General features: G+C 43.3%; 1 protein-coding gene across 4 annotated transcripts; it reads left to right on the forward strand.

Moving 5' to 3' along the window:
* per2 (period circadian clock 2) lies at positions 1 to 27,289 on the forward strand. 4 transcript variants are annotated; one of them, XM_041950002.1, is made up of 24 exons: positions 1 to 145; positions 6,344 to 6,909; positions 12,738 to 12,830; positions 13,000 to 13,154; positions 13,727 to 13,848; positions 13,999 to 14,200; positions 14,940 to 14,991; positions 15,511 to 15,653; positions 15,970 to 16,048; positions 16,158 to 16,264; positions 16,366 to 16,519; positions 16,663 to 16,777; positions 17,102 to 17,251; positions 17,586 to 17,676; positions 17,756 to 17,936; positions 18,342 to 18,466; positions 18,628 to 18,834; positions 20,149 to 20,415; positions 21,063 to 21,955; positions 22,374 to 22,490; positions 23,314 to 23,551; positions 23,690 to 23,897; positions 25,003 to 25,153; positions 25,349 to 27,289. In XM_041950002.1, the coding sequence occupies exons 2-24, from the start codon at positions 6,461 to 6,463 to the stop codon at positions 25,547 to 25,549; spliced, it is 4,500 nt and encodes a 1,499-aa protein (XP_041805936.1). In that variant the 5' UTR covers positions 1 to 145; positions 6,344 to 6,460; the 3' UTR covers positions 25,550 to 27,289. The 4 variants fall into 4 exon arrangements, with proteins under 4 accessions (XP_041805936.1, XP_041805938.1, XP_041805937.1 ...); XM_041950004.1 differs by having other exon boundaries at positions 23,690 to 23,816; XM_041950003.1 differs by having other exon boundaries at positions 17,759 to 17,936.
* Positions 27,290 to 27,533: the final 244 nt, after the last annotated feature.

A 27,533-nucleotide genomic window follows, 5' to 3' on the forward strand; every position in this document is an offset into this window, starting at 1 on the left:
CGGTGTGTCTGGAAAGCTGAGCGGAGGAGAGAGCAGTGTGTCAGACCAGCCCGGCGCCCTGTAGCTGGACTTCACCACCGAGACCCCCCAAAACAACGGGGCTATATTTCTCTCTAGGACCAGGAGAGGATTTGCGCTTTGTGAGGTTGGTGGAAGCTTTACTCATGTGCGCGAGCAGTTACGTGCATGTTGCTGTTGCGCTGTTGTTGTGTGAAAAAGACGTTTTAAATGTGACAGGTGAAGACAGCACCGTTTAGGAGCTGTACGCGGAATATGTGAGAAACTCTATGAACGTGAAGCTCAAAGTTGCGTAACTGTGTCAGTTTGAGGGTCAAACCCGGTCAGTAGACTACAGCAGGCTAGCAGCCCTGCCCACATGACAGCGGGGACGTGACTCCATCGGTCACCTATCCGTGCCGTACGCGGAAATACCGCCGCTGAGCTGCGCGTAAAAGGGTCTGCCTTTACATAAGGAGAGCGGACACATCATATGCTGCAAAAGTGAAACCGCATGACGGTACTGCGGAGTCGTTAAAAGTGTGGAGTTGACACAAATACCTGTGGTGGAGCTGTCGGAGTCACAGTCCCAGATGGTGCGTCGTAGACGCGCTTTCTTGTGTCAGTGTCACATGAAAACTCCGACCCGACGCCTTACATAAAGAGTCCGCTGCAGCGGCACATGGCAGAAGTTCATACGCAGCACCGGCAGGAGAATGTGCGCGATGTGAGCTCAGGATTTCCCTGAGAGACAGTCAGCGCGCTGTGCTGCTCGAGTCAGGCGGTTTGCATACATGGCCATGGGGGAGAAAATCCTTACATAAAGGATCCGTCGCTTCCGTGACGCAATCATGCGATATAACTTGTTTTATTACGCTGAAGCTGTCTGTGGCACAGGTGGCGACTTTCATTCAGCACTACAGTTCAGTTTTGTGATACTGGAACTTAATAATGTCCTTTTTGAGAAAGTGGGCATTTGATGCACTTGTTTGATGGCAGTTGAGATAATTAACAGACGATAAATGCTCACATTCCTCATGCTGTCAGCTGAATGAAAACGGCCTATTTTTAACCTGATGACACAATGCAGTTTTGACATTATGTAAAGACCTTTAAATGGAGGTTAAGACATGTGCAGCAGATCATAACGTGACAGCATGAAAATCCCCTCAAAACTGGAGATACGTGGTTTTTACCTGACAGTGACATGAATTGCTGGAGTTTAAGCCAAACAATAGAATACTCCTAACTGGCCAGTGTACACATTATTAAACTCTCTCAATGGAGTGCTGTTACTTCTGCTAGCTCATTGCATTTGAGTGATCCTGCTTGTTTGCTTTTACTTCAAGTGAAAGTTTGAATGGAGGAGTTGCGTTGGAGTGTGTTTTCACTGTATTTTTACAATTTAAAATAAACTAAAATAAATACATAAATAGCACACCAGCGTGTCCCTCCTTCGCGGTGGTGTTCTTATCAATAGAGCTGATGCATGTCTGAAAAGAGGGGATGCACAGATGAATTAAAAGTCATGCCATATTTGTCCAGGGTTACACATTAAAGGATCATAAAGTCAAGGAAGAGGCAAGTGTTGCTGGGATGTGTTTCAGACACAGTGAAATAGCATTTTGCCTTTAATCCTACTGTTAAAAACATTCAGTATGAAGCATTGAAACATGGAGCTTCAACAGTAATTCTGTGTGTGAACGGCCAGTAAGTGGTCCAGTGCCATGCAGTATATGCCAGCAGCAAGCCTCCTGACTGTGGTGGGAGGAGAAAAGATGAGTGACGCATGTAAGGCTGGCAAGGGAGAAGTAATTTATTTCAGTTTATCTTACTGCTGCAACCAGTGGAAAGTTTGGCATCGTGCCGGGTACAAACTTCCCCGCCTACAGCTGCAGCACGAGAGTAGACGCCTTCCAGTTGCTTTTTTTCCCCTACATATTGTCAGGCAAGCTATATTCAAAGATTGGATGAATGATCTCAGAGCAGATCACGTTAAATGACATTGTGTGGACATTGAATATTTCTTCCTGTTCACTGTCTGAACTCTGGTGGTCTAGGAATTGAAGACAAAAAGGCAAAGTTGATCTTCCCTCTGTAATGGAACAGTTCTTTCTCGGTCTGAACATGAAGACCTCTGTCCTTTTTTTTAGCCACCGGGAAAATGGATAAAGCCTTGGGTGGTCTTGGGAGGTGCAGCACAGTGTGTGCATCTGATCCATTACAGATGTTTAAGCTATTATTGAAGATAGATGTAGGTCAGTGAATGAAGAACTCACAGAACTTGTTGCTCTTAAGGTTGGATATTCACTGTTTGCACAGACAAGAATCCAGATTTCTGTGAGAAATCACATTAAAATAACATGTCAAAGAGTGCTGCAATAGACTGATTACATGCTGACGGCCGGTTAACAGATTTGCAATCTTCAGGCAATCAATAGTAATATGGTAACAAGATTTCTTTGGCAGGAGTCTTGTGTTGCCAGCAGGAAACATGTTTTTTGCCATTTATGTGATGCCTTAGGAAAGTAAAAGTGCATCATTGACAGATCAAAGACAAATATCATTTAAGCATTTCAACAGCTTCAAGTCTCAGTGCAGTTGCTCAAGTTTATTCTTAATGCTAAGACAACCAAATCCTTGAGTTATTCTAGGGCTCGTTCCCAATCTGCACTTAACACAAATCTCGACTCTCTCAACTGAAAAAGTGTCATCGTATAAATATTTAGGTATTTAATTGGATGACAACCTTTTTTTTTTAAGGACACTTTGATAGAAATGCTCTCATAGTAAATTTATGTAAGTCCTTGTGCAAAGTGAGTAAATTGTACAAGATGGGGACTGCACACTGTAATTCATACAATGAATGCCTCCAGCGTGATATGCAGTTATAAAACATGCAGTTACTCTTGTGTGGTTGTATAAGATGGTTTGAGCTGACGCATTAGATAATCTGATCAGAGCACCGTGACATGAATGTGAAACTGGGAATATTTTATGATGTGGAATTTCATACAGTCTCTTGCATTCAGTGAAGTTGTGTAATTGGGTAACGGGGATAATAAAGTCAAGTGTTGTGAAATTAGATAAAAATAATTTTAGATGTTCGGTTTTGACAGATGTGTGTCTGGTGTGTTTTGTAGCACTGATTGAAAACAGCAACAAGTTGGAAAACAAGAACCAGACAAAAAAAGATTATTAGAAAATCTCTCACAGGATGTCTTTCTACCAGTTTAGGAAAACTGTGTTCACCACTTTAGTGGTGGCTAGACCAAACAATTTGACCAAACATAATCAAATTTTAATTTCCCTCCCCAATTACAACCTTAACTTCAATGGTTTTAAGCCATGTCTGCATGGAGTGTTCCATCCCTTTTATACTGGAAAAGTGATTTATTTTAAATTATCTCTCTTAAAACCCCCCCTAAGATTCACAAAGGCCAAGTGAGCAACATGTCCCCAACAGGCTAAGATTCTGTTTCATCCCTCGAAACCCCAGAATGTTTTTTTGATTGCATTAAAATGACTGGAGGAGCACAAGAAGAATAATCTACAACCTGTAATTGTGTTATGTTCCTCATTTTACCTTGTTAGCCACCTGTTCTGTTCGGTGCCTACCTCAGTGTCGGATGTGACTGCTCCATCGACCTGCTACCGGTCAGGAATAGCATCATAACTCTGATTGTGCAAAACTAGTGATAGTGGATGACTGGAAAAGTGACACTGCAGCAATATCACACGCTAGAGAAGAGTCCACATCAAGCTCCCTGTGAGATGGTTTCAGTTTAAAATGGTGATTGGTTTACTAGCGGGGACACAGGAAATCCATGATACTCTTTCTTCCGCTTCACACCCTGCTGCAGCTCAGCAGGATGAAAAAGAAATTAATGTAGAAAACCCTCCATTAAAAAAAAAAAAAAAAAAACCTGGCTAAATTTTATTTAAGAGTGCATACCCTCACCTGATGCTCCCTCCTGAGGGCCAGGTGGTGTTGGTGGAGCTGCAGCCTCACTGTAGGATCCATGTTTTAAACAGTCTATCTCTCTGACCTGTCTGCTGGCATCAAGCCAGCAGATTTGGCATGATAACGAGCTAATGAGATGAATGTCTGGCAGGTAGTGGCTGGTAACTCGTGAACTCTTGGACTTTATAAATATCAGCCACACTGGCAGTCAGCTCTTAACTTTGGACCAGACTTTGTAGCTGCCAAAAAAACTCTGTGCACCAAAATCCCCGGCTCGCACTTAGTGCTGATGGTTCAGTATACGAAATGTCTGCTGAGTAATATCTCTCAGTTGGATGGTCCATTATTTGTAACAGCGGCTCTCGTGTGTTTCTTATCTTATTCTGCAGAAAATGGCTTTACCACAGTGCTGCATTTTGCGCTGAAGACAAATCAATGACACACTCATTTCTCCAATTATCTGACGGTCTCCAAACTGTAGAAGCCTGGTTTCTTCTTGTCTCTGTCATTTCGCTGTATGTTGACCCAGATAAGCAGAATGGTGATTGTGAACTCACAGGTCTGTGAAAGGGCCAACAGATTAATTAATTATTAATGGGAACATTTTACTTCTACCATTCCTCACCTAGTATTTGCCAGTTGCCAATATGAGTAATTTTTGCATCTGTGATACTCAGTTCTTGTTCAGCTTTTTCTATATATCCTGTTAAACGGCCAAATTGTGAAATATCAGATCTGGTGATGCTTGTTCATTGCTTGTGAGTACATTGTTTGTGCTTTGGTTCGTGTTCTTCAAGGTTTTTCTCCACAATCAGCCACATTTGTTCATTGTGAAGCCACTTTTCTGACTTTATATGCACACACACTGTACAGGAAAGCTTTCAACAGACCATTAACAGATCAGCACAACGTGAGCGTCACACTAAGAAGAGCCTACGTAAAGATATGCTTGTGCTTGTATGGGCTTGACTCTTAGACTAACTTGATTAGACAAAATAAACATGTGTGTCCCCATAGAGATCAGTTGAATCCAGGAGAGCATAAAGCTGTGTGTCCTCAGAGTAGAAAATAGGAAGTTTTCCATTGCAGGTCAGAGAAGAAGGCATGTCACTGCTTAATGAGGTTATCCCTGGAAAACAGCCAAGCTGGAGGTTATCCACAGAGACCTGAGCCTGTGGCATTCGTGTGACCTTAACATGTTGCCCAGAAATAGGATTATGTGAGAGAACGCTTTTTTTTCCTGTGCTCTAAATCGCAAATTTGACCACAATTAAGAGGTCAGACAAATAGTTGTATCGTTAAGATCAAATGGAGATGCTGAATTCACTTTGGTGACTTTACTGCGAATATCTTTAGGCTAAATACAAAAGCACTGCAGAGACAATCATAGGAACCATGGGTTACCTTACAACACACTGGTGTATTTAGCATAATTCTGTATCATTATGCTGATGCAGGGCCTCCTACTATTTAATCTGAATAAGATGTCTTGTAGTTTAGTACGTATAACTCTCAATATGGTTCTTGACAGATTTAACTTTACAAATTCTCACGATTTCTTCTTCTGTTCGTTTGTTTGTTCGTTCGTTTGTGGTCACCTGACATACAGTTCTGTCACTGCTGTAATGTCTTTTGCCATAGAAGAGCTGTTGAAAATGTTTGAGTTTCTGCCTCCGTCCGTGGTCACTTCCCAGTTTTCCTTGTTTATTCCGAACACGCCACTGTTGCTGCTCCCAAAAATGTAATCACGTGTCTCCTCCTGTAACCAGATACTTGGAAAGATCTACCCAACAATGGTTGGTTTGAACAGACCATTGTGTGTTCCTCTTTCTCATTGTGCTGAAATCTGGCATTCGTACAGCATCATTATCTAAGATGACACTGGTTTATGACACAGGGCCAAGTTCCACACTGTGACTATTAACCTATAGTGGCATTCAGATAGTCCAGAGTTTTATGTGTCCCAGGGTGAATGATCCTTTGAAAGGGCTGGAGTTGGGTTCAGATGGGTCAGACCCACTGTTCTTAAAGGCCACACTGTGCAAGAGACCATTTCGACTGTACATCAGAGAAGCACCTGCAGAGCTCTTCAGTGGTGAGGGGTTAAACCCTGCTATGTGCTCTGATATCAGATGAAAAAGACACCTTTTCAAAGGAGGAATGGTGAAGCATTGATTTAGATCACTCAAAGATTTCTCACCTGTGTGCATGTTTATGTGTGTGCATTTATACTTGCTACATAGTGAGAACCGAGGAAAATGTTTTTAACCAACAAAGTGAGGACATTTCTACTGTCTACTGAATTGTGTTTTCTAAATATGCAATAATTTGCAATGGATAAGCATTACTTCATTACTAACAATACTCCCCTTCTCTCAACAGATCAGTCTGCGTCCTCTTTGATTCCCTGTGGCAACACCCTGGTGAAAATGGGGTAATTGTGTTCTTTCATCACCCATTTAACTAACCTGGAACAAGCCCAGGCCAGCACTTCTCCTGATGTCAGAAGATTCAGATTCCAAGCCCTATCGCTTTCCAGTGCTAGAGGATGAGGACGGAAACTCAGGGTGCGGAGGGTCCACCTCATGCAGCTCCATGCCAAGGGGGGCCTCAGGGTGCAGCTCCATGGCACAGCTGCACCGGATGGGTGGCTACAGCCAAGGTGGGCCCGACCTAGGCCTCCCATCGGAGGGCAGCGACAGCAGCGGTCAGGACCCTCCCGCCTCAGCGCACAACCATCGCAAGAACTGCCGCTCCAGATCGCGCCCTGAGGAGGACGTGGAGATGAAGAGCAGCGGGTCCAGCGGGAGTGGAACCGAATCCCACAGCAACGAAAGCCACGGCAACGAGAGTCATGGCAACGAGAGCCACGGCCATGAGTCAACGGGCAGCTCTAATGGCAACAGTAAAGACTCAGCACTGCTAGAATCCTCTGAGAGCAACAAGAGGTCAGTGGTGATTGTGGGAATGATGAAGCCATTAGTGAGCCTTTTTTTTTCTGGCATGTTTACTGTAATTGTGAGTGTAGGGGAGGAGGAGAGTTGGGAGCCACTGTTCTCCAATACAATTGTTTACTCCCAAATGTTTCTGCCTCTTTAAATAAGTTCCCTATGATTTTATGCCATTGCATGGTGCAGGCTGACAGTGATGTTTGACCTGGTCTGCACTCTCTGACCGTCTTTGGTAGCAATACAACCCCAATTCCAGAAAGGTTGGGACGCTGCGTAAAACATAACTAAAAACAGAGAGCAATCATTTGCATTTTTAACTTTGCAAAACTCTGTTTTATTTATGTTTTACTCAGCGCCCAAACCTTTTTGGGAACCTGGCTTGGAAATCAAAGTGTTGATTCATTTTTCCAGATAAAACTCTCCTGAACTAAGCAATGCCAAAACTCTGATGAGAAGGAGAATCAACGACAAGTCAGCAGCAGGAGATATTCAATGGTGTGAAGACCAAAGATTAGGCTTTCGAACAGGAGAGGCTCACACAGTTTATGCTGACAAGAAAAGCTGTTTTATAAGCCGAGTACTGTGCTCAATCTGGTCAAACAGCCGCGTATAAAACGAAGTTTGCTGATTCAGCCACACAATCATAGAACAACCTTAAGCACACAAGGAACATAAAGCATTAAATATGCAGGGATATTTGCACCGATTGTTTTGCAGTGCCAGCACCAATACATATCTGAAGGCATCCACCAGTAGATCAGCAGAAAAGATAAATACAACAAATAAGTTCAAATCACAGCAGTCGTGGCTCACAGAAATGGGTCATAGCTGATAAATGTGAAAATAAATACCGGTGTTTTTGCAATTTAAATGACTATGCAGCCTTGACATGTATACTGACATCTCTAGGCATAAAAGATGAAAAATCATGCCCGCTTTGCCTTCCACCACCGCAGTCTGGTCATAACGGATGCAGCCGTCAGCATAGGATGCGTTTGTCAGTGTCGACTAACGTCAGTAGATGAGTGAGCCAAGGCTGCAGCGATGGCCATACAGTCTGAAACACAAGTGACCCCACTCCTTCGGTTTTCTCTGACCATGACTGGGACTCAGGCCAAATGTGAACTAATTGATTATTCTGTTTTACCGCATATGTTATCACTCCATTAACCGTATCTCATGTTGCATGCAACTTGCTCACATTTTACTTCTGGCTGATGCAGTTGGTGGTGTTTTTTGGCAGTTTGTAGTGTGCTAAGTACAAAATTCTGCATCTGTCTTCATCTTTAGAAAAGTCTGCTGCATCTTTCATCCATCATATCACCATTTGGTATCACACTCTTTTTTGTCTGTGAAGCAAAAGCTTCTTATTTCATCCTTACACTGTTCCAACCAATCATCCAGTTTGGTCGAAATAAACCCTTAATTCACCCAATTCTCCAGAAAACCTCTAGATATCAAACTAGCTCTTTGAATCCCTCGCCCAGTGGGCAACATATGGATCTCAATACATCTGGTGGTTTAGATGTTAACACACCAGTTTTTCTTTACTGAACTTTGAATAAACCTTTTGGAGCCTGAACACAAGTCAGCCAGCTACTTTGCTCTCAGTCTTTTGGTGTACAGCATATGAGCTCTACTACAGAGGTAGGCTTTTGATTAGATTTAGATTTTAATGTCCCAGAAAGACATACGCTTTCACATCCAGGACAACACAGAAACATATAGATATACACCCAGAAACTGCTTTGGCAGAAGGGACAAACTCCTGCTGAAGAGAGCTTTGCTTGAATCATAATGATAGAGCATTTCCAAAATTCTCCTGCCTGGACGGGGGCCATAGCGTGACCAAAAATGGGTTCAGACACAATACAGTCTGCACGGGAGACAGCCAGGGCGGGTGGAAAAAATGTCGCTCCCAGTAGGAAGATTGGATTGATGTCATCCAGGAGGCTGGCTCTTGCTTAATGCCACATGGGTTGGGTCACACTCCCCAACTCCTTGTTATAGCCATGGCAACGCAGTGTTTGTGTCTATGTATCAGTGGGCGGAGCAAACAGATTTGCGTGCCTTCACATTCTTTCTCTCTCACTTTCAGCCCTGCCTGTCTTACCTCATGAATCCACTGCATTATGTTTCTGAAACCACTCCCTCTTCCTGCCTGTATCGTACATCGATCTCACACAGACCAGCTCCCTCCCTCTTCTTCTCATGGGGCGACTTCTTCTCCCATTTCTCTCTTTATTTCAATTTGTCTCTCTCACCCCCCTCCCTCGCTTCAGTTGAACTTCTAACCTTCTGTTCCCATTTTTTTGCAAACCACTCCCTCTGTATCTCTCTCTAACTTTTTTCTACTTCTCCCACTCCTTCCCTCTGCTTTCTGTCTCTCTCGCTCCTTCTCATTCACCCGAAACAGCTTGCCATAAAAGGCAAATTATACAGGTTGGAATGGAAGACATGATACTTCCAGTTGACAGCCAAATTATTTGAAATTTGTGCAGAGATCTTCACTATTTTTGATTCATAAATTGGCAATTTTTCAAGAGATTAACACATTTCTGTTAATTAAGCTGCAGTATGGAGTTTTGTTGACTTTGGTGCCTCCTGTGGCCAAAAGTCATATCATCTGCAATAAGTATCATTTGCTCTTGTTACAAAGATCCCACTTCACCCATCTGTGGCCCCCAGCTGTGCATGATGTACGAGATAGACAGAGAAAAAAGTGGTTGTATTAGTGTTTGAACCATGTAGGCTAATGTACCTCATTTTGGAAAATGTGGTTGATTACTATCACATCCACAGTCACATGAGAAGATTTATCAGTCATTTTCCTCATTTTTAAGAGACAATGGCTCCATAGAAAATTTTAACTTTTACAACATTGAATCACAGTGGATGCAGCAAGGTGTTTATGACACTGGTTAACAGAAGCAGGACTTTAGTATCGTCCTGATAATGCATCCAAATTGAGTACAAATATAAAAAACTTGATGGCGAGTGACAGGCAGAAAGCCACTGCTGACTTGACATCTGGGCTGGCATTCGCCAGAACAGAAGGCATGTGGGAGAGAAGAAGGTTTTGTGCTCTGGTGAGACCAGAACTGAGCTTTTTGTCTGTCATTCTAGATGCTATATTTGCTGTCAGCCAAACTCTGTGCGATGCCAGAAACTCAACATCACCAACGTGGAGCAGGGTGGATGTAGAATCAGTCTGAGGGAATGCTAGAGAAATGACTCATTTTCCTGTGATCCCAAAGAAAAAGCTAATTCTACACAGGCAGGACTGTAAAGTAGCAATGTCCTGGAGAAGCCAAGTCAGAGTTCAGACCTCAATTTAGTCCAGGTGTTGTAGCCAGACTTGAAAGGTGCTGCTCACTCACAGTCCCCATACAGCTTTTTAGAGCTTGAGCCATTTAAAACGCTGAATCTGACCGTTACGTTATCCACGTGTACCTTATAAAGTGATGACTACTTGGTAGAATCAGGTCTCTGGTTGTACTCGGAGGGGATATTTGTGGATGTTGTGTCTATACTAAGTCGTTTAAGCTTGTTATTTGTAGCAACATGTTGTATCTGAAAGATGAGTCAGTGTCTTCAGAGCTGCTGATGTTAGTGTATTGGTGCACTGATAAGCTTGTAGGCTAATACAGTGGGACACACACACACACACACACACACACACCTGAGCTGCACTATTATGAATTCTAAGACTAGTGTTTACCCCTGCTTGCCAAGCTCAGTGTAGCAGTTTCTGTTCTAGTCAAATGAGAAATAGGACTAGCTTCATATTAAAACTCTTTCTCTTTTTCTCTTTCAGCCAGAGTGAACAATCTGTCGCACAATTTTAGTTTTCATTTGTGGTCCTATAATTTGTTCCGCATCCAGAAAGGAAAAACACACCAGGTTTGAGGTGTTTTGAATGTAATGAGATATCGGCATGTGCGCCTGATGATGAGGTCAGTCGGTGGAAGGTTTCTAAACAGGGCCACCTTGACCAGAGAAACGACTAGAAACTCCTCTGCCTCTTTGAGATCTCTCTTTTGGGAATTTCCATGTCTAACGGACTTACTATCACAGTGCAAATTGGCCTACTGAACACTTATAGGTGTTCAGACTGCCCAGTCTAAGAACAGCTGGTGCATTCCTGAGCACTGAAGGCTATATTTGATAGAATTAGATACCTCCTTGTGCTTGGAGGGGCTATTTGTAAAGGTGTTTTCTATTCTAAGCCAGGTAAGCAGGTTATACATAGTAACCTGAGATGTAGCTCTGGTGAGTCAGTATCTCACAGCTGTTTATAGTCTTAGGATAAGCACGCGAGCTAATACAGTGGACTACATACACACACAGCTAGGTGAACTGCCTATCCTCTGTTTTAATCTAACTTTGTTTTTTTGCTGCGTAGGTACACTGTTCCTGCCCTTGAATTAAATTGGCTAAAACCACAGGTGGCTTTCTGTGCATCTACTATTTTTCTTACTGATACTTTTAATTGCTCTTCTTTGCAGCCACTGAATGGATGTCATTCATGCAGCACATTTTTAGTCTCACCGACCACTCAAACCGCACTTTACAACAAAAACTAGCATTCACACCTTTGCAGCAAGGTGCCACCTGCTCATTATGAACAATAACCATTCACACACACACACACACACACACACACGCGCACACACACACACACGCACACACAGGCACAGCATTATGAGCAATTTGGGCTTCAGTACCTTGCCCAAGGATACTTTCACATGTACACCGCAGCAGGCCAGGGATCGAACGAGAGCAGATCCCCTGTATTCATACAGCTTGTGACTGTAACATTTCTGATAAACATACGTAACATACGTGATGGCTTTGTTTAGTGTGTCTGAGATCCAGCAGGCACAGTAATTTTGCCTATGATGGAACAATTAAATTAAACATTCTTTATTGCTCTTTTTAGTTACACCTGTGTTGTGTCTAATTCCCAATGCAACATACTAAAGTGTAGTACTACTAATTCCCTGCAATCAATGTATTTCGCTGTTTTGTACTAATAGGAAATTATTAGGTATGTGCGCTGACATTCGTCAATTTGGAATGTCAATTAAACTTCACATAGAGATTTCTATTCTTAGCGAGGTAAGCAGGATATGCATAGTAGGGTTTGATGATTTGTTTTAATTTTCCAACCAGCCCGTCCAAGTCAGCCCAACAAACAGCAATTGGCAACATATTGGCGTAGGCGTCTGTGCTTATGTGCTGTTTTCTGCAGCTCCAGAATTTCTAGCTGTGCCCCTGCTCCTAGTTGTATTTAGGACCCTAATTCTTGCTGTACTGATGCTCTCCTGCTGTGCACCCTTTCAGCTACAGAGTCCTCAAGGAGGTGAGACTGACCTCAGGCTTGGAGAGTGGTTTCTTTTGTAGCATGACTCCTAAATGAGAGCTGAGGCCGTATGTGCACCGTTCCCCATTGAGTTCCACAAAGGCAGAAATCAGCAGATCTTTTTTAGGCTCACATCACATGTTGTGAGATGGAGTATACTTATGTTTTTTATTATTAGGTAACTTGAGCACCTCAGCAACATCAGGTGTCTCAGCTGGTTGAGAAGGAGATGTTTGAGTGGAATCCATGCTTCAGAAATATCAGGCGATTATGGCAACGTCCCGGTCAGTCTAGTGTTTGACTGTAACTTATTATTGAACTTTCATTTAGTGATGGAGTTAAAATCAGTCTGACTGAATAAGAATCAGTTCCAAGTCTCTTTAATAATAGTAAGTTTTGTTTGGTTTTTTTTGGCTTTATTTAGCTGTGAAACATTCAGTTATCCTTCTCTCCCCCACAGCTCGAACTCCCACAGTCCATCTCCTCCGAGCAGTTCAAATGCATTCAGTCTGCTGAGCTCAGAGCAGGACAACCCATCAACTAGCGGCTGCAGGTTAGTGCACAGACCACCACCGTGAAACTCATTGGACACTCTCTTTTAGTTTGCAACCGTACTACTTACAAAATATTTGCTTTTCATAAAAGTTGTCTGTTATTTCCTGTTTTTCTTGTTGCAACATCTGACTTGCCGTTGTGCACGTGTCATTTTGTGCAATTTGCAGTAGTCAGGAGTCTGCCAAAGCCAAGAACCAGAAGGAGGTGATTAAAACTCTGAAAGAGCTGAAGCTTCACCTGCCCGCTGAGAAGAGACACAATAACAAGTCCAGCACGTTGAACACCCTCAAGTACGCGCTGCGTTGTGTCAGACAAGTTGAAGGTAAAATGCTCTCTCCTCGCTCTGTCTGTCTTCTCTCCGCTGCTGTCTTGTGTGTTACTGCCAACCTCTACACACTGCTTTCCTGTCATTTGGTCATAGCTCTGAAGTTGATATTTTTTTGTTTAGCTGTCTGTACTTCCGTGATTATCTCCACATGAGTAAGTTCATGAATTTAGCTGTAATTTGCAGCTCGATGAGATCCACAGAAGACATGAAGACTTGACTTTGTGCAGCAGGGAACATTTTGTAGGCAGTTTTATGGGTAATGCAGAGGCTTAATTCTACCCTGGCTAAATGTTTACAGATGGAAATGGGCGGTTCGAGGTTAAACAGGCTGTACATTACAGTCTATTACTGCAGAGTATGACGCATTTTAGCGTAGCGCTGAGACATTATTCATCATTAAAAAATGTCTATGACTTCAGAATGAATACATCATCTTTTTGTTGGACTTTTTACCCAGATTCGTCATAGTTGTTTTCCTTTAAAATGTCAGCTTCCACATACAGTCTATTCTGTATTATATATCCTGTTGTGACCAGACTTTGATAAAATCATTGTGTGTCTTGCAGCCAATGAGGAGTATTACCAGCTGCTGATGATCAATGACAGCCAGCCTTCAGGCCTGGATGTGTCCTCTTATACGATAGAGGAGATAGACAGCATTACATCCGAGTACACCCTCAAAAACAACGTAAGTCATTGAATTAGCTTTGAAATAATGGACATGTTTTTATCTTTTTAGCTGCATGTACTGGCGTTGTGCTGTGAACAAAAAGAGTTTTGATTCTGAGCAGTCGATTTTCTCATTTATCACACAATCTGGATTTTGCCTCTTCAACAGGACATTTTCGCAGTAGCAGTTTCTCTCAACACAGGAAGGATAGTCTACATTTCTGATCAGGCTGCCTCCATCCTCAACTGCAAAAGAGATGTGTTCAAGAACACCAAGTTTGTGGAGTTCTTGACACCGCAGGATGTTAGTGTGTTCTACAGCTTCACAACGCCTTACCGCCTCCCCTCCTGGAGCATGTGCACTGGAGCAGGTACATATATAACAGCCACATGGCTCTCTGCAGACACAGTAGGCTTTAGTCATTAGTTGTAGTCATTAAGGAGGATGATGTGATGTGGAAAGATCATTCATACTCTCTGAAAGTGTTCTTCAAAGTGCTTTGCATACATGAAAGAAAATGTATTAAAGAAAGAAATGACTGTGAATAAGATCTCTGGATAGCAAGTTTGCTGGGCAACAAGTAAGTGAAGCACAGGCTACTGTCAGCAGGATGAATGATCAAGCTGTCATGACCTCAGTCATTCATGAGATTGAATATGTTTGCCTGTTTCAATTTAGCTGGATAGAACAGGCTGAGCTCTCGCAGATGCAAAGGCAAAATAGGAAAATCCAGATAAACGATGCAGATGATAAAATTTATTTAATTTTTTCAGCAACTCTCATTATATCCTCTTCAGTTTAAGTGACAATGCCCAGATTGACAGCCTGGCCTGTTACTTTAAATCACTTCTACACATCAGACCCTGATCTGCACTTTCTTTGTTGTGATTTGTGCCCCATGTGTTGGAAATATTTTGGCTAAATACGATTTGACTCTGTTTAAATTCATTCCATTTAAGTGCAGAGCTGCGCCCCTGGATGATGTTTTTTGATCAAACTTTGATTTTGAATTAATCAAAGTTTGATCGCCTACGGGGGTCGCAACCCCAGCTAGCATTCGGCCGGATCGTGTTGCTTTTGAATTTAAACATTTCTTTTCCCCGTTTCAGAGTCATCCCCGTCTGACTGCATGCAGGAAAAGTCCTTCTTTTGTCGTATCAGGTGGGTGTTGGTTCAAACATGGTGTCGGCCATCTGCTGCTCCTACCTGCTTGTAATCTTTATTCATACTTTTATTCCACTCTAGATGTTTTTCAATTAGTTTGTGACATCATATGCTTGTAAACTGTAATCAGATGCTTTTTCCAGGTCAGTGTTATACATATAGGCAGACACACTCACATTTAAAACACCCACATCTTACCCTACTGTACTGTTTGGAGTTTCCGTTGACTTCCAAACCCTTGCCAAACTAATGAATCTAATTCTCATTCTAATCTTATTTTAAATCACCAGATGTAAAAACGACCGTGCTTTGCAGAAATGTCATCACACATATCTACATTTACTCACTCTCATTAATTGTGCACTAATATCAATGGAAAAATAGCTAAATACTGCCCCCTTGTGTTCAATAAGTTGAAATCTAAAATGCACAAGCCGGGATGCAGATTATTTGTGGAAAGTTGTACTTAAATGGAACAGACAATTTGATTTAACTTTTCTTTTTGCTAATTTCCAGCGGTGGTAAGGAGTGTGAGGGTAATCTGCAGTACTATCCCTTCCGCATGACACCCTACCTGATGAAGGTCCAAGACACCGTACATGCTGAGGACCAGTTCTGCTGCCTCCTGTTGGCTGAGAGAGTTCACTCTGGCTATGACGGTAAGAACCTGACTGCAGGTGTCAGAAGCCATTTTGATCACTCCAAAAAATCACAGAAATACATGAGAAAAAATGTATTGTTCAGTATCGTACAACTTGTCTTACTGTGCTAAAGACCTTTACCAACATTGCCAGATTTGGCATTTTTACTTTGTGGTAAATAATACGTGGTCGAGTTATATACCCCAAAATCACAAATAAAAAGTTTGCTTGACAGGGCCTCACAGTTTTATAAACCATACCAGAGACCCTCTGTACACATACATTTGAGAGAGCAGAGACCTTCAATACCTAAAATCCTCTCTCTTCCTTAAAGCACCCAGAATTCCAACAGACAAACGCATCTTCACCACCACACACACTCCAAGTTGTGTGTTTCAGGATGTGGACGAGAGGTAAGCCATGGCGGCATGTTTTTACTTTTATCAATTTGGGGAATTTGCACACCAATCACGCTACTATCGGCAGATAAGTAACGAGTGATCTGTGTTTTGTCTGCATCAGGGCGGTTCCTCTACTCGGGTACCTCCCCCAAGACTTGATTGGCACACCAGTCCTCCTCCACCTGCATCCCAATGACCGGCAGATTATGTTGGCCATTCACAGAAAGAGTAAGTCCACAGAATTAAGTAGACGACTGCATTTCCTTGTGTCTGTGAGTGAAATCTGTCCCCATCATGATCTGACTACATTATTTTGGCTTCCTCTGCAGTTCTTCAATACGCAGGGCAACCATTTGACCACTCGTCCATCCGGTTCTGTGCGCGAAATGGAGAATACATCATTCTTGACACCAGCTGGTCCAGTTTCGTTAACCCCTGGAGCCGCAAGGTCTCCTTCATTATCGGGAGACACAAAGTGCGCACGTGAGTGTTGCTGTGTTGTGATATCAAAGCTGATGACGGCCTGTCATAGCCTCTCTTTGAATAGATAGGAATAACTCTGTGTTTCATAGAAAGATATTTGTGAACCAGCATCTGATCTGCTGATGTGTTTTTTTGTTTATTAGGGGCCCAGTGAATGAAGATGTTTTCATGCCCCCGGTGTCCACTGCAGCTGAGATGAAGTCCGTAGACTCTGACATCCAGGAGGTCACTGAGCAGATCCATCGGCTCCTGCTACAGGTGAGACAGGATAAGTAGGGGAGGGGGCGTAGAAATCAAGCTCAACATGGTATTGATTATGGAAGAAGTGTCAGTTTATTAAACCATGAAAAATCATGGAAGCTAGCTGCGATGAAATGAATCAAAGAAGAGATGCAAATGCTGATATGTACATAGAGGAGAGATTAGAGCAACAATCTTACTTCCCTGAAAAAGGACAAAATTCAAATAAAAACATTTCAGTAAATGAACACAACAGGATGGAAACTTGAGGCAGTGCTACATCGCCTCTGGCTTTTTAACACTTCTTCTTTCATCTCTCTCCCTCTCTATGTCTGTGATCAGCCGGTCCATAGCAGTGGATCCAGTGGCTATGGTAGCCTCAACAGAAACGACCACCTTTTAGGCATGACCTCCTCTAGCGACAGCCTTGACAAAGGCAGCGAGAGCAAGATGCGACAAACGGAGGAGGAAGTGAGCAGCAAAGCCAGACCTGTGAGTGAACCCTAAGACTTACAGATTAGCACAGTGTGTCCCAGCCCACGTGGTCCTACAGGATGATATGAAAATAGCATTTACTGGGCTGTCGGTACACAATAACATTAACTTGTTCTTAGAATGAAAAGCAGAATAAGAGTTAGATTTTTATTAAAATGTATGTAACCATGTTGAATTTGTTCCAAGTTTGTTGTATATTACTGTATATTTTGGATTGAAAAGCCTCAATGAAATGTTCTACCAACATATTCGAAATTAGATACAGCCTGGGGAGTCTCTATTTCTTTAACAGATGTTGCACTGACTCTTGAGTCTTGTCTCTATTTCACAGCGAACTTTTCAGGAAATCTGTAAGGGGATTCATCTTCAGAAGAGCCAGGAGCAGCAGACAACCAAACCAGACCACAAGAGAAGCAGTGGTAGTAAGTCCAGCTGATCAGTACCTGCATATTCGTGTGTAAACAGCTGAGAAAGTGTGTCTAACTCCTGGCTTCCCTCCAGTAGAGTCTGCACAGAAGAGCCCGGCGGTGGTGCGGCCCAAAGACTCAGCAGCTCCTCTCACCTTTAAGGAAACTGGGGCCACTATGGAGGAGAGTAGGTCCTCTTTCCAGGAGGAGATGACCTTCAATGATCAGACCGTCTACTCCTACCAGCAAATCAGCTGTCTGGACAGTGTTGTCAGGTACGGACACGTGATTTTGAAGAATGGTCGCCTGATCCTGGGTTATTCTGTGTAGGACCTTGTACACTTAAATTTTATAGGTTATGCACTTGGTAATAGTACAGTAAATAAAAGCCATAGAAACCATCTGAAATGCTGCAAAAGTAAAGTTTCCATCAAAGGAGCCACAAAAATTTGACCCAAAGATGGGATCTCCAGCCGAGATCTTCACAAAATTGAACCTCATGGAGGTTCTGACAAAATTACCATACTTTCTGTGATATTGTGTGTGTCACGAGGTGGAATAAGTGCACCAGAATCTTTTGATTTTCATCTCAACTCCGTTTTGTGATGCTTCTTGCTAATAACTAGTTGACAATAATTGATGGAGAAAATTCAGAAACTGATCAGTGTTTTGTGCTGTAGGTACCTGGAGACCTGCAATGTTCCCGTCACCATGAAGAGGAAGTGCCAGTCTTCCTCTAACACCACGTCCTCTAACTCAGATGACGGCAAACAGACAGGATCTAACAGCATGCAGGTGTCTGAAGGTATGTTTCACCACTTCAGTTCCTACGGTGAAAGGATAACAGACACTTATTGTCACCTCATCATACAAAGCTACGGCCTCTCACGGCTTTCTGCCCTTTAAACTTCTCTCTCAGAATGCAGTTCCTTGTCAGTATCTCTTGTTCTCTGTTCTCTTTGGCAGAACCAGCCTTGTTGAAGGATCAATCTGGTCTCTCCGCTTTGGATGCTCAAGACAAAAAGTCCAGTGACACGGCCACAGCGGTAGTGGGCACTTCGCTGCCCCTACCTGTACCTAACAAACCAGAAAGCGTGGTGTCCATAACCAGCCAGTGTAGCTACAGTAGCACCATAGTGCATGTTGGAGACAAGAAACTTCAACCAGAGTCAGGTACAATATAGTGGAAAAGTATATCCTTCCAGCCTGATTTCCTCTTTTGTTGCATATTAGTTACACAGAGATGTGAGATGAGTAAGAGTCTTAAGCTTTATTTGAGCAACACAGTTATCCAAGGACCATATCACCTGTTTGAGAAGGCACTGGCCACTTAAAACATAATGACAGGCTACACCTAAAGAGCAGCATGATCTGCATTCATTGTTGAATAATTTTTAAAGTTTGCAGACATTCTTCAGCTCAGACACAGTTGTAGATTTTAAGCATCAGTTGCATATTTTGGTATTTTGTTTGCGATGTTATATTTTGAAGTTCTGAAACTGCTCAGTTTGTCAAATGTGCAGGAACAGATGAAATCAGGAAAGTGGCAATTGGTTTTTCACAGCCCTGTAAATGCAATGTTTTTAGTTGTATTCATATGTGCAGACGTTTGCCCGATACATGAGAGGCAGCTCTGCTTCTCATTTCAAAATGTTTTCAATCCATAGCAAAAGCAAAAATAGTTTTATCAATTGCGATAAAATTAACGCAAAAATACAGCATTATGTATGCACGTAATGAAGTTGGACAGAATTGGCGATAGCGATTACAATCCAAGTCTCATGTAGTTAAATCACGTTTGTTATATAATACTTAATGGCAGTACCACAGACCCACAGTACTCCAGGGCTCACATGATGCTGCGAGCATCAGCAAATTAGTGAGCGTCAGGGAAAGTCGCTTTCAGGGCAGCCTGGTCAAAGGCCACTCTGATTTATGGCTTCTATAAACAGCAATTCACCACCTCGTAATATATCGTTTAGATGGTGGAATAGATGGTTTGAGGACTTTGAACCACATTGTATTTTTTCAAACTTCTCAGCGATGAACAGAAAGGTAGAACAAATATGTACAAATTGTCGTAGAAAAGTAAAATGTAAAATCCAGTAGATCTAAAACATGAATCAATAGGCACTGCAGTAATCATTGCAGGGAGTGAGACTCCAGACTCCAGGCCAAATCAACCACACGAACCACGTGAACATACTGTAAGTGAATAATAACTGTTATGCTACACGACTGTGCAGTTGATCACAGGCCTCTGATAGCTCTGAAAGGGGCTTGCCACTTCTGTGATCTTTTGACAGTTTCTACATATTTATTTTATTAAGAACGGCCTCCATTTATGTTCCAATTCAAGCCACTGCAGCGCTTGATCAACATTACTTTTGTTGTCACTGTTAATATCAAACAGTGGTCGTGCATAAAACTCCACCTGCCACTGATCTTCAGTATATTCAAGTGCTTTCTCCACTGTCATCCATTCAGAGATCATAGAGGACGTACCGGGAACAGGAGAGACGGTAGAAACCAGTCAGAACCTCGGGGCGCCTCCTCCCTGTGCTGTTTCACCTCCCAGTCAGGAGAGGGAGTCCTACAAGAAACTGGGGTTGACTAAGCAGGTTTTGGCAGCTCATACGCAGAAGGAGGAGCAGGCCTTTCTGTATCGCTTCAGGGAGCTTCGCGGACTCACAGCGCTCAAAGCAAACTGCTCTCAGTACCTGGAGCGCCAAAAAGAGCAGATCGCCAGCGATGGTACGTCTGTCCACCGCACCGAAACGTCATTTCAAAAAGTGCAACGCAGGTTTATGACAGCTTGGAAATTCTTTTTGTAGTTTCCATCTGTAAATGTAAGATTGTACACACCGAGTTCATTGCAGAGATCCAGAAACGCAAGATGTCAGATAATCACACAGGTTTCAAACAAAGCCAGAGGTTAGCCAGAGTCAATTGGAAGAGGAAACGTAAGGAAATGCTACAATTATTCCCCAGACTGTCAGTTGTGAACATTGTTTTATGTAAGTACTGACATTTCACATGTGTCTGCTTTGAGTTTGACTTCAAATAAAGACGTTGAGGTAATTTAGTCAAACCATTGGCTTGTTTACATCCTGTGTGTGATCTTCTTACCTGCTCATGTTTTTTTCTGACTGTGGTTTGATGTATGTACGTCACTGTGGTCTCAGATCTCTGCCATTACTTTGTCGAGTACAATGTTTTCATAAACAATAGCAGCGATGGCCAAAAGTAAGACTCATGTTTTAACCACATGGAATTTTCCCTCTTACTCGCTGTTTGTTAACCCATACTTGCCTCTTACTGCCAAATTGTAACGTTTTCAGTATGAAAATCAAATTGTCAGATTCACAAATTACTCCACAAATTCTTTTTTTATCCTGTAGCTGCACCTCCTGCTCGATCCCGCAAGCCCAGTGCAGAGCCAGCTACGCGGCGGGGCACGCGGATTAAGAAGACCAAGTCAAAGAGAGCGAAGCAAATCGAGTCCTCGGACAGCACATCTTCCCATCCCAGACAGCAACAGCTGCGGCCTCCTCGTCTAAACCAAGGCCTTAACCCCACCTCTTGGTCTCCCTCTGAAACCTCGCAGTCAACTTTTCCCATAGCCTACCCCTCCGTGATGCCAGGCTACCCCCTGCAGGTTTACCCCAGAGCCAGCTCTGAAGCTCCCCGCACAGATGCCACTCTGCAAGGCTCTAGAGACAGCCAGGGCACCCAGGCCCCTTCCTGTCCGTCATCCATCCATCCCGCTTCCTACACCGCTCCCATGGTTACCCCCATCATGGCTCTCGTGCTGCCCAACTATGTGTACCCTCCAATGGCCGCTGGGCTGCCACCCCAACAGCCAGTGTTCCACGCAGAGACTGGTGGCTTCCCCACCCCAACGCAGCCTTTTTGTCAGGCTGCCTTTCCAGGCCAAGTCCTCTTCACAGCTCCACCTTCCTTTGCTATTCAGACCCAGTTCAACTCCCAGAACCACTTCGCGCCTCAAGCAACGTACCTGACCCCGTCGAACTACTTCCCCCCATCCGCGGAAACCCCAAAGGCCCCCGCGGAGGGCCAGTCTCGCTCCTCTACCCCGCAGTCTGGAGGAGGCCCGGCTTCCCCGCCCCTGTTTCAGTCTCGCTGCAGCTCACCTCTCAACCTGCTGGAGCTGGAGCTGTCCGTGGACAGGCAGGACAGCACAGTGGTCTCCTCTGGAGGACAAGGGAATAATACGGCGGAGAGGGAGAAAGGAGCAAACGGAAGCCAGGCCAAGGAGAGGGAGCTGAAGCAGGTAAACAAGGAAACAAATTTCTTTTTGTTTGATTTCGTCTGTCCTTTTCTTTTTCTTCCCTTTTCCTCCCATAAGCCTCCCAATGTCTTTGACTGATGTCCTTCACCTGTAACATTCTTAAATCGGCAGGATAAAAATGTCAGTGCCTCGCTGAACCTCATCATTGTGGGTTGTTTGAACTCCGGTGGGTAGGCTGTGACATGTTCCCCCGAGACATCCATTCATACATCTCTCAGCCTTTGAGGATTTAATGTCATCGTCACGGCGATTCCTCCACATTATTCACTGTATTAAAGTGCAGCACCTTTTGCTATTGTATTGCTATGCCATGTGTAAAGTCAAGTCAGTCTAGACTCCTCAGATGAAATGTGGCCCAGGGGTGTTAATAAATAATGTTATTATCCCTTACACCCTTTAGCCATCTCTCAGTCTCCTTGGTCCACCTGGACCCTTGTATTGCGAGGGCACGTCCTGTGTCTGTGAGCGTTTGTCTTGGGATAAAGTGTGCTCTAGGCTGAGGGCTTACAGCAAAGAGGTAGGCAAATCATCAGAAAACCTCCACACTTCTCCAATCCCATTCCTCCCCAATTCCATATGTCAGTTGTAACTGTAACAGTCTCTCTTATTTTCCTTATGTGACCTGTGATTAGCATTTTTAATCTTGCAGTGTTCTTGTCTATCCAGTAAAACATATTGTGTAACATTGATTTTAAGTAAAGAAATTTAAAAAATACATAGCATGATGTGAAAAACTATTGATTTATTGAGTTGCTTAAAGATAATTAAGACAAACCTTATTACTGTTATTACACTTGTACTGTATGGATGACTGTATGCACATACACGCTTTGATTTTGCATGCAAGAACCATACCAAAGCTGAAGCCATACAATCAACAGTGTTAGCAGCAGGAGCTAAATTTAGCATAAAAACGGTAGAAAAATGTTATTGTTTCCTCTGTATTATACTGACATGTGACCAGGAACAGCCACTACTCTCTTCTGTTACACATTAAAGCAAGGATTTCCCCCCAAACTCACAAAATTTATGGTCCTTATGGTAATTATTGTAATGACAAATCAGATGCAGATCAGGATCACTGTCCTTTTCTAACTAACTGGTAATCATGTGGTGTTGTGCACCAAATGATTGGTGAGATGAACAGTTTTCCATCTCACTGCAGACACATACTTCCAGTTGAGTCTAAAAATGCTAGGCATGATGCAGCACAGCCGTTGACACTGCACCTGTGTTGTAAAGATGCAGGCGATGGAGTAAGCACTACGGGTAGTTGGCCAGAGCCATGATGTCAAGCTCCTCTTTAACGGTGCCACTTTCATGTTTATGTTTTTTCGCAGGCAAGTTCACGTGGCGACGGGAACAACAGTGACATCAACTCTTTATCCAGCGACATGTTGGACATAATTCTCCATGAGGACTCCTGCTCAGGCACTGGCTCAGCCACCTCAGGGTCCATGGGCTCAGGGTCCAATGGCTGTGGGACTTCAGCCAGCGGGACGTCTAACAGCGGGACATCTAAGAGCAGGACGTCGGGCAGTGCAGCCTCAGCCAGCGGGACCTCCGGCAGTGGAACAGGTATCTTATTGAGGTTTTGAGATGAGGTGAAATGTGCAACATGTGCAAGAAAAATTGTTTGTCGTTATTAGGTCCTTTACTATTCTGTAAAAAAAAACTTTTCAGACATTTAATACTGTGCTCATTGGATGTTCTCAGGAAGCAACAACAGTAGCAATTACTTTGGCAGCGTGGACTCATCCCAAAACAGCCAGAAGGTCAACAGTCACTTGAGCAGCAACGAGGGAAGGCCGATGGAGATGGACCAGAGCGAACACTTCATCAAGTATGTACTGCAGGACCCGCTGTGGCTGCTCGCGGCCAACACAGATGACAAGGTCATGATGAGCTATCAGCTACCCTCGCGGTGAGTAGGAGGACGGGGGCGTAACCAGTGAGGAGTCGGAGAGTGGCCCTGTAGACTGATAGTTTAGCAGCCTTCTGTTTGTAATAGAAGGCGAAGGGTAAGCACACATTCAGGCAGACTGTCCTATTGAACAGTGGACGATGTGCGTGCAGCCAGAAGGCAGGAGCATCAGAAAGGTGTCGTTATAGCTTATTTAATTTAGATAAGTTATCGCTTAGAAACAGATTGGTACGTGACACTCTTCAAACAAAAAAAAATCTAGTGCTCTGACCAGGTCTGATTTAATTCTGACAGAGTAGGCAGGGATTGGAGCCAGTGAAATCCTTCCGGTTGTAGAATTTATCAGCATGAGCAGCTGAGTTTTCAGCAATGTCATTCCCAACGTCTCTCACTGTCGCTCTCCTCGATGCTGTCATGAGTTTTCTGCCTCCTGGCTGCACACACGCACACACACACACACACACACTCACACACACACACACACACACACACACACACACACGTCTAAGTGGAGTCGCTAGGAAACCTGTCTGTGGGCTGCTGAAGTGTGATGACAGTACTGTTACTCCATTCGCACTCCAGTTTGTACTGTTTCGCTGTCTTCAGGCAGCAGTGCTAAACATAGCAATCAGCCCTTTTTACTCAAGAAGTCTTAACTTCCACTGCTTGCCCCTGCTGTCCTGTGTGCACACCCAAAAAATGGCCATACTGTCATACAGCATGGTGTGTACTGCTTTGCATTCTTGCCTCATTTGTGCATTTGATATAGCACTTTTTTCTATTGTGGTGTGTTTTTCTTCTCTAAATAAAAACAAGAGGCGGTGTGCATGTCTCACACTGACACTGTTTGGAGTGACCACTAGATGGCACCCTTTGGATAAGAGATGCCTGACACAGAATGAGACTGTAGATGGTTATCAGCACTGTGGGTTACAGACTTTGATAACTTAGATAATTACAAAATCAAAGCTGGTTGTTTTCCTAACGTTGATGATATGTAATCCAACCCGCTTAGTTGCAAACCCAGCCCTCATAAAGTGTTTTTACATTGGGCTGTCGGGTTGAGTAATGAATGTGGCTGTTTGTGTGTTTGCTGTGTCTGCAGTGACATCCAGAGGGTGCTCAGAGAGGACAGAGAGAAGCTGAGGCTGTTCCAAAAAAGTCAGCCTCGCTTCTCAGAGGAGCAGAAGAAGGAGCTGATCGAGGTCCACCCCTGGATTAAGAAGGGAGGTCTGCCCAAGGTGATAGACATCAAGGTATAGCGACATTTTCTTTGAGGCCACATCATTTCATTATAATTAGACTTTGAAATGGTATATGTGCTGCATGAAAAAAATGCTGAAAAGGTTTTAGTGCACTTTTTTTTTATTTGCATTGCTGAAAATGAAGGTTTTAGTCAAGGTGGTTTTATAGCTTTACATCTCACCTTCTCATGTTCATGTCTCGTCCAGGCCTGCTCCTGCTGTGACAGCGCCTCAGAGGCGGCAGCAGCAGTAGTGGCGCCGGCGGAGGAGGATCAGCCAGACCTGGACATCAGTGACGCAGAGACAGGGGTGGTCGGCTGTCAGCAGAGGCCCAGAGAAGAACCCACGAACACTGTTGTCATTTCCTGCCACGGCCCTTCTCCTGGCCCCAGCTCACAGACGCAATGAGCAAGACAATAAACTGCTTAAGGCTGTGAGTGACACTGAGTTCCCGTCAGCCTCTTGTTCTGCACGACTGTGAAGAGGAACCTCCTTTAACATGGAGCATTTACAGGCCCTTTGCTGTTCACACAAAACTCTTCATTACTGTCTCCGTCTTGCTGTGTTTTTCTGAGTCAAACCTGTTTATACGCCAGACAAAAACTGGCTCAAACAGTCTAAACTTGTGTAAAATGTGAATATACGTAATGGACATCAAATGACATTTTATTTTATTTTGATAAGCTTAAGGCACCTAAGGAAAGCCTTTCATGCATTAGGAGACGCAGAGCCCAATAAGGGAAATACAATAGTGCTCAAACAGCAGGCAGCACAGTAGAGGTCAAACAAACATGAACCAACTGGAAGCTACATGATTCACATGCCAGGATGTGGCTCAGTGGTGTTCTGTTACAGCTACTGAATAAATTTAGTATTTTGCGACGCAGCTTCTTCATTCGCAAGAACTGAGGAATGACGACAACAGCTACGTCAGCATGTGGTGAGAACAGGTGGGGTTAAGGCAACTTGGTTTCAGTCTCTCCTGTACTGCCTATCAAGCACAAGTGCACTTTGTGGGCTGCACTGGAAGAGCAACATGCACAAGACTCCTGTAGATCTGCTGTATTTGCCTGAGTTAGTTTCTGAAACTAAACTGCAATGGATGAAGTACTATAGACTTTTGGAAGCGTAAAGTAGCAGGAAATGGAAATTCTGAAATCCACACACGGGCACGGTGGCTGGTTGTGAAAACATTTGAGACTGCACTGAGAAGAAGGTGCAACACGTACTGTGTTCCTCACTGGCCCATCGTGTTAAATTACATCTGAGAATTTAAATTTTCTTTCTCATTTGGAGCTGCAGGTGTCAGTAATGCAGCTTTTAGAGTTCATTCTTTGTGTGTGTCCTATCATCAGCTTCTAACTTACCACATTTTTGTCAGCTGTGAAACTTTTTCTGACTTCACAGATGCCTTTCGTTTAAGGAAAATGTATCACATCTCAATGCTTGTGTGAATGTTTATCTCTCTGACTCTGAGCATATATATATATACATAAATATATTTTTACATACAATAATTGTTTCTGCAGAAAAGAGAGATCATGTATATGTGTTTTTAAGTTATAATGGAAAAGCCAGTTAAAGCAGGACCAAGATTATTATATTTATTGTAAATACAATTTTAAAAATGTGAGTTGTGTAGCCAACATTTGGACGATTCCCACCATGGACTGGAAGGTACTTGAGTTGCACCAGCATGTTGTTTATGGTGGGTGATAAAAATAAAGTGAGGAGAATATTGATGTTTTCCCCAGTTTAAAAGTGTGCCACATGACACTTAAACTGATGCTGGCCCTCATAAATATGGAGCAGAGCATCCTGTGGAAGTGACCGAAGCTCATCACTGTTCAGAACAAACATGTGGCCACTTCAGAAGTCAAGGTTTAGGGTTATTGCACGGGTATAAAGCAGCTCCGACAGATGCCGAGTGGCTGTGTGTGGAGCTTTCCTTCACTTTGAAGCTTAGCTGTGATTTGGCAGTGCTCTTCTTGGCAACTTGAACATTTCCTGAATTTGTCTTTTGTCTTTCTGTTATTTGAACAGACATTGACAACAATGCACCTTCATTTATTTTCTTTGCTTCTTTTTAATGACGGACAATCTGTTATATTTGTTAAATTTTCTCTAATTAAAACGATGCCTAATTTACCATTGAGTGTGTTGTGAAATGTTTTCATGAAGCGGTTTCTCCCTTGCGTGCAGGCCTTAATTGACGTTTATTAATTCAGCGCACAAGCAGCACATATTAGGTTAAATTGGACAAACACTAGACTCGGTGAAGATTGCAGCTGTTAATGGGCCAGTTAATGAGTATAAACGACTCGGGACATTAATGCATGTTTGCAGCAGATCGATGTTTGGCAAGTTAAGGAGTGGGCAATTGATTGATTGA

The sequence above is a fragment of the Chelmon rostratus genome, chromosome 12, assembly GCF_017976325.1.
Source record: "Chelmon rostratus isolate fCheRos1 chromosome 12, fCheRos1.pri, whole genome shotgun sequence".
NCBI lineage: Eukaryota > Metazoa > Chordata > Actinopteri > Chaetodontiformes > Chaetodontidae > Chelmon > Chelmon rostratus.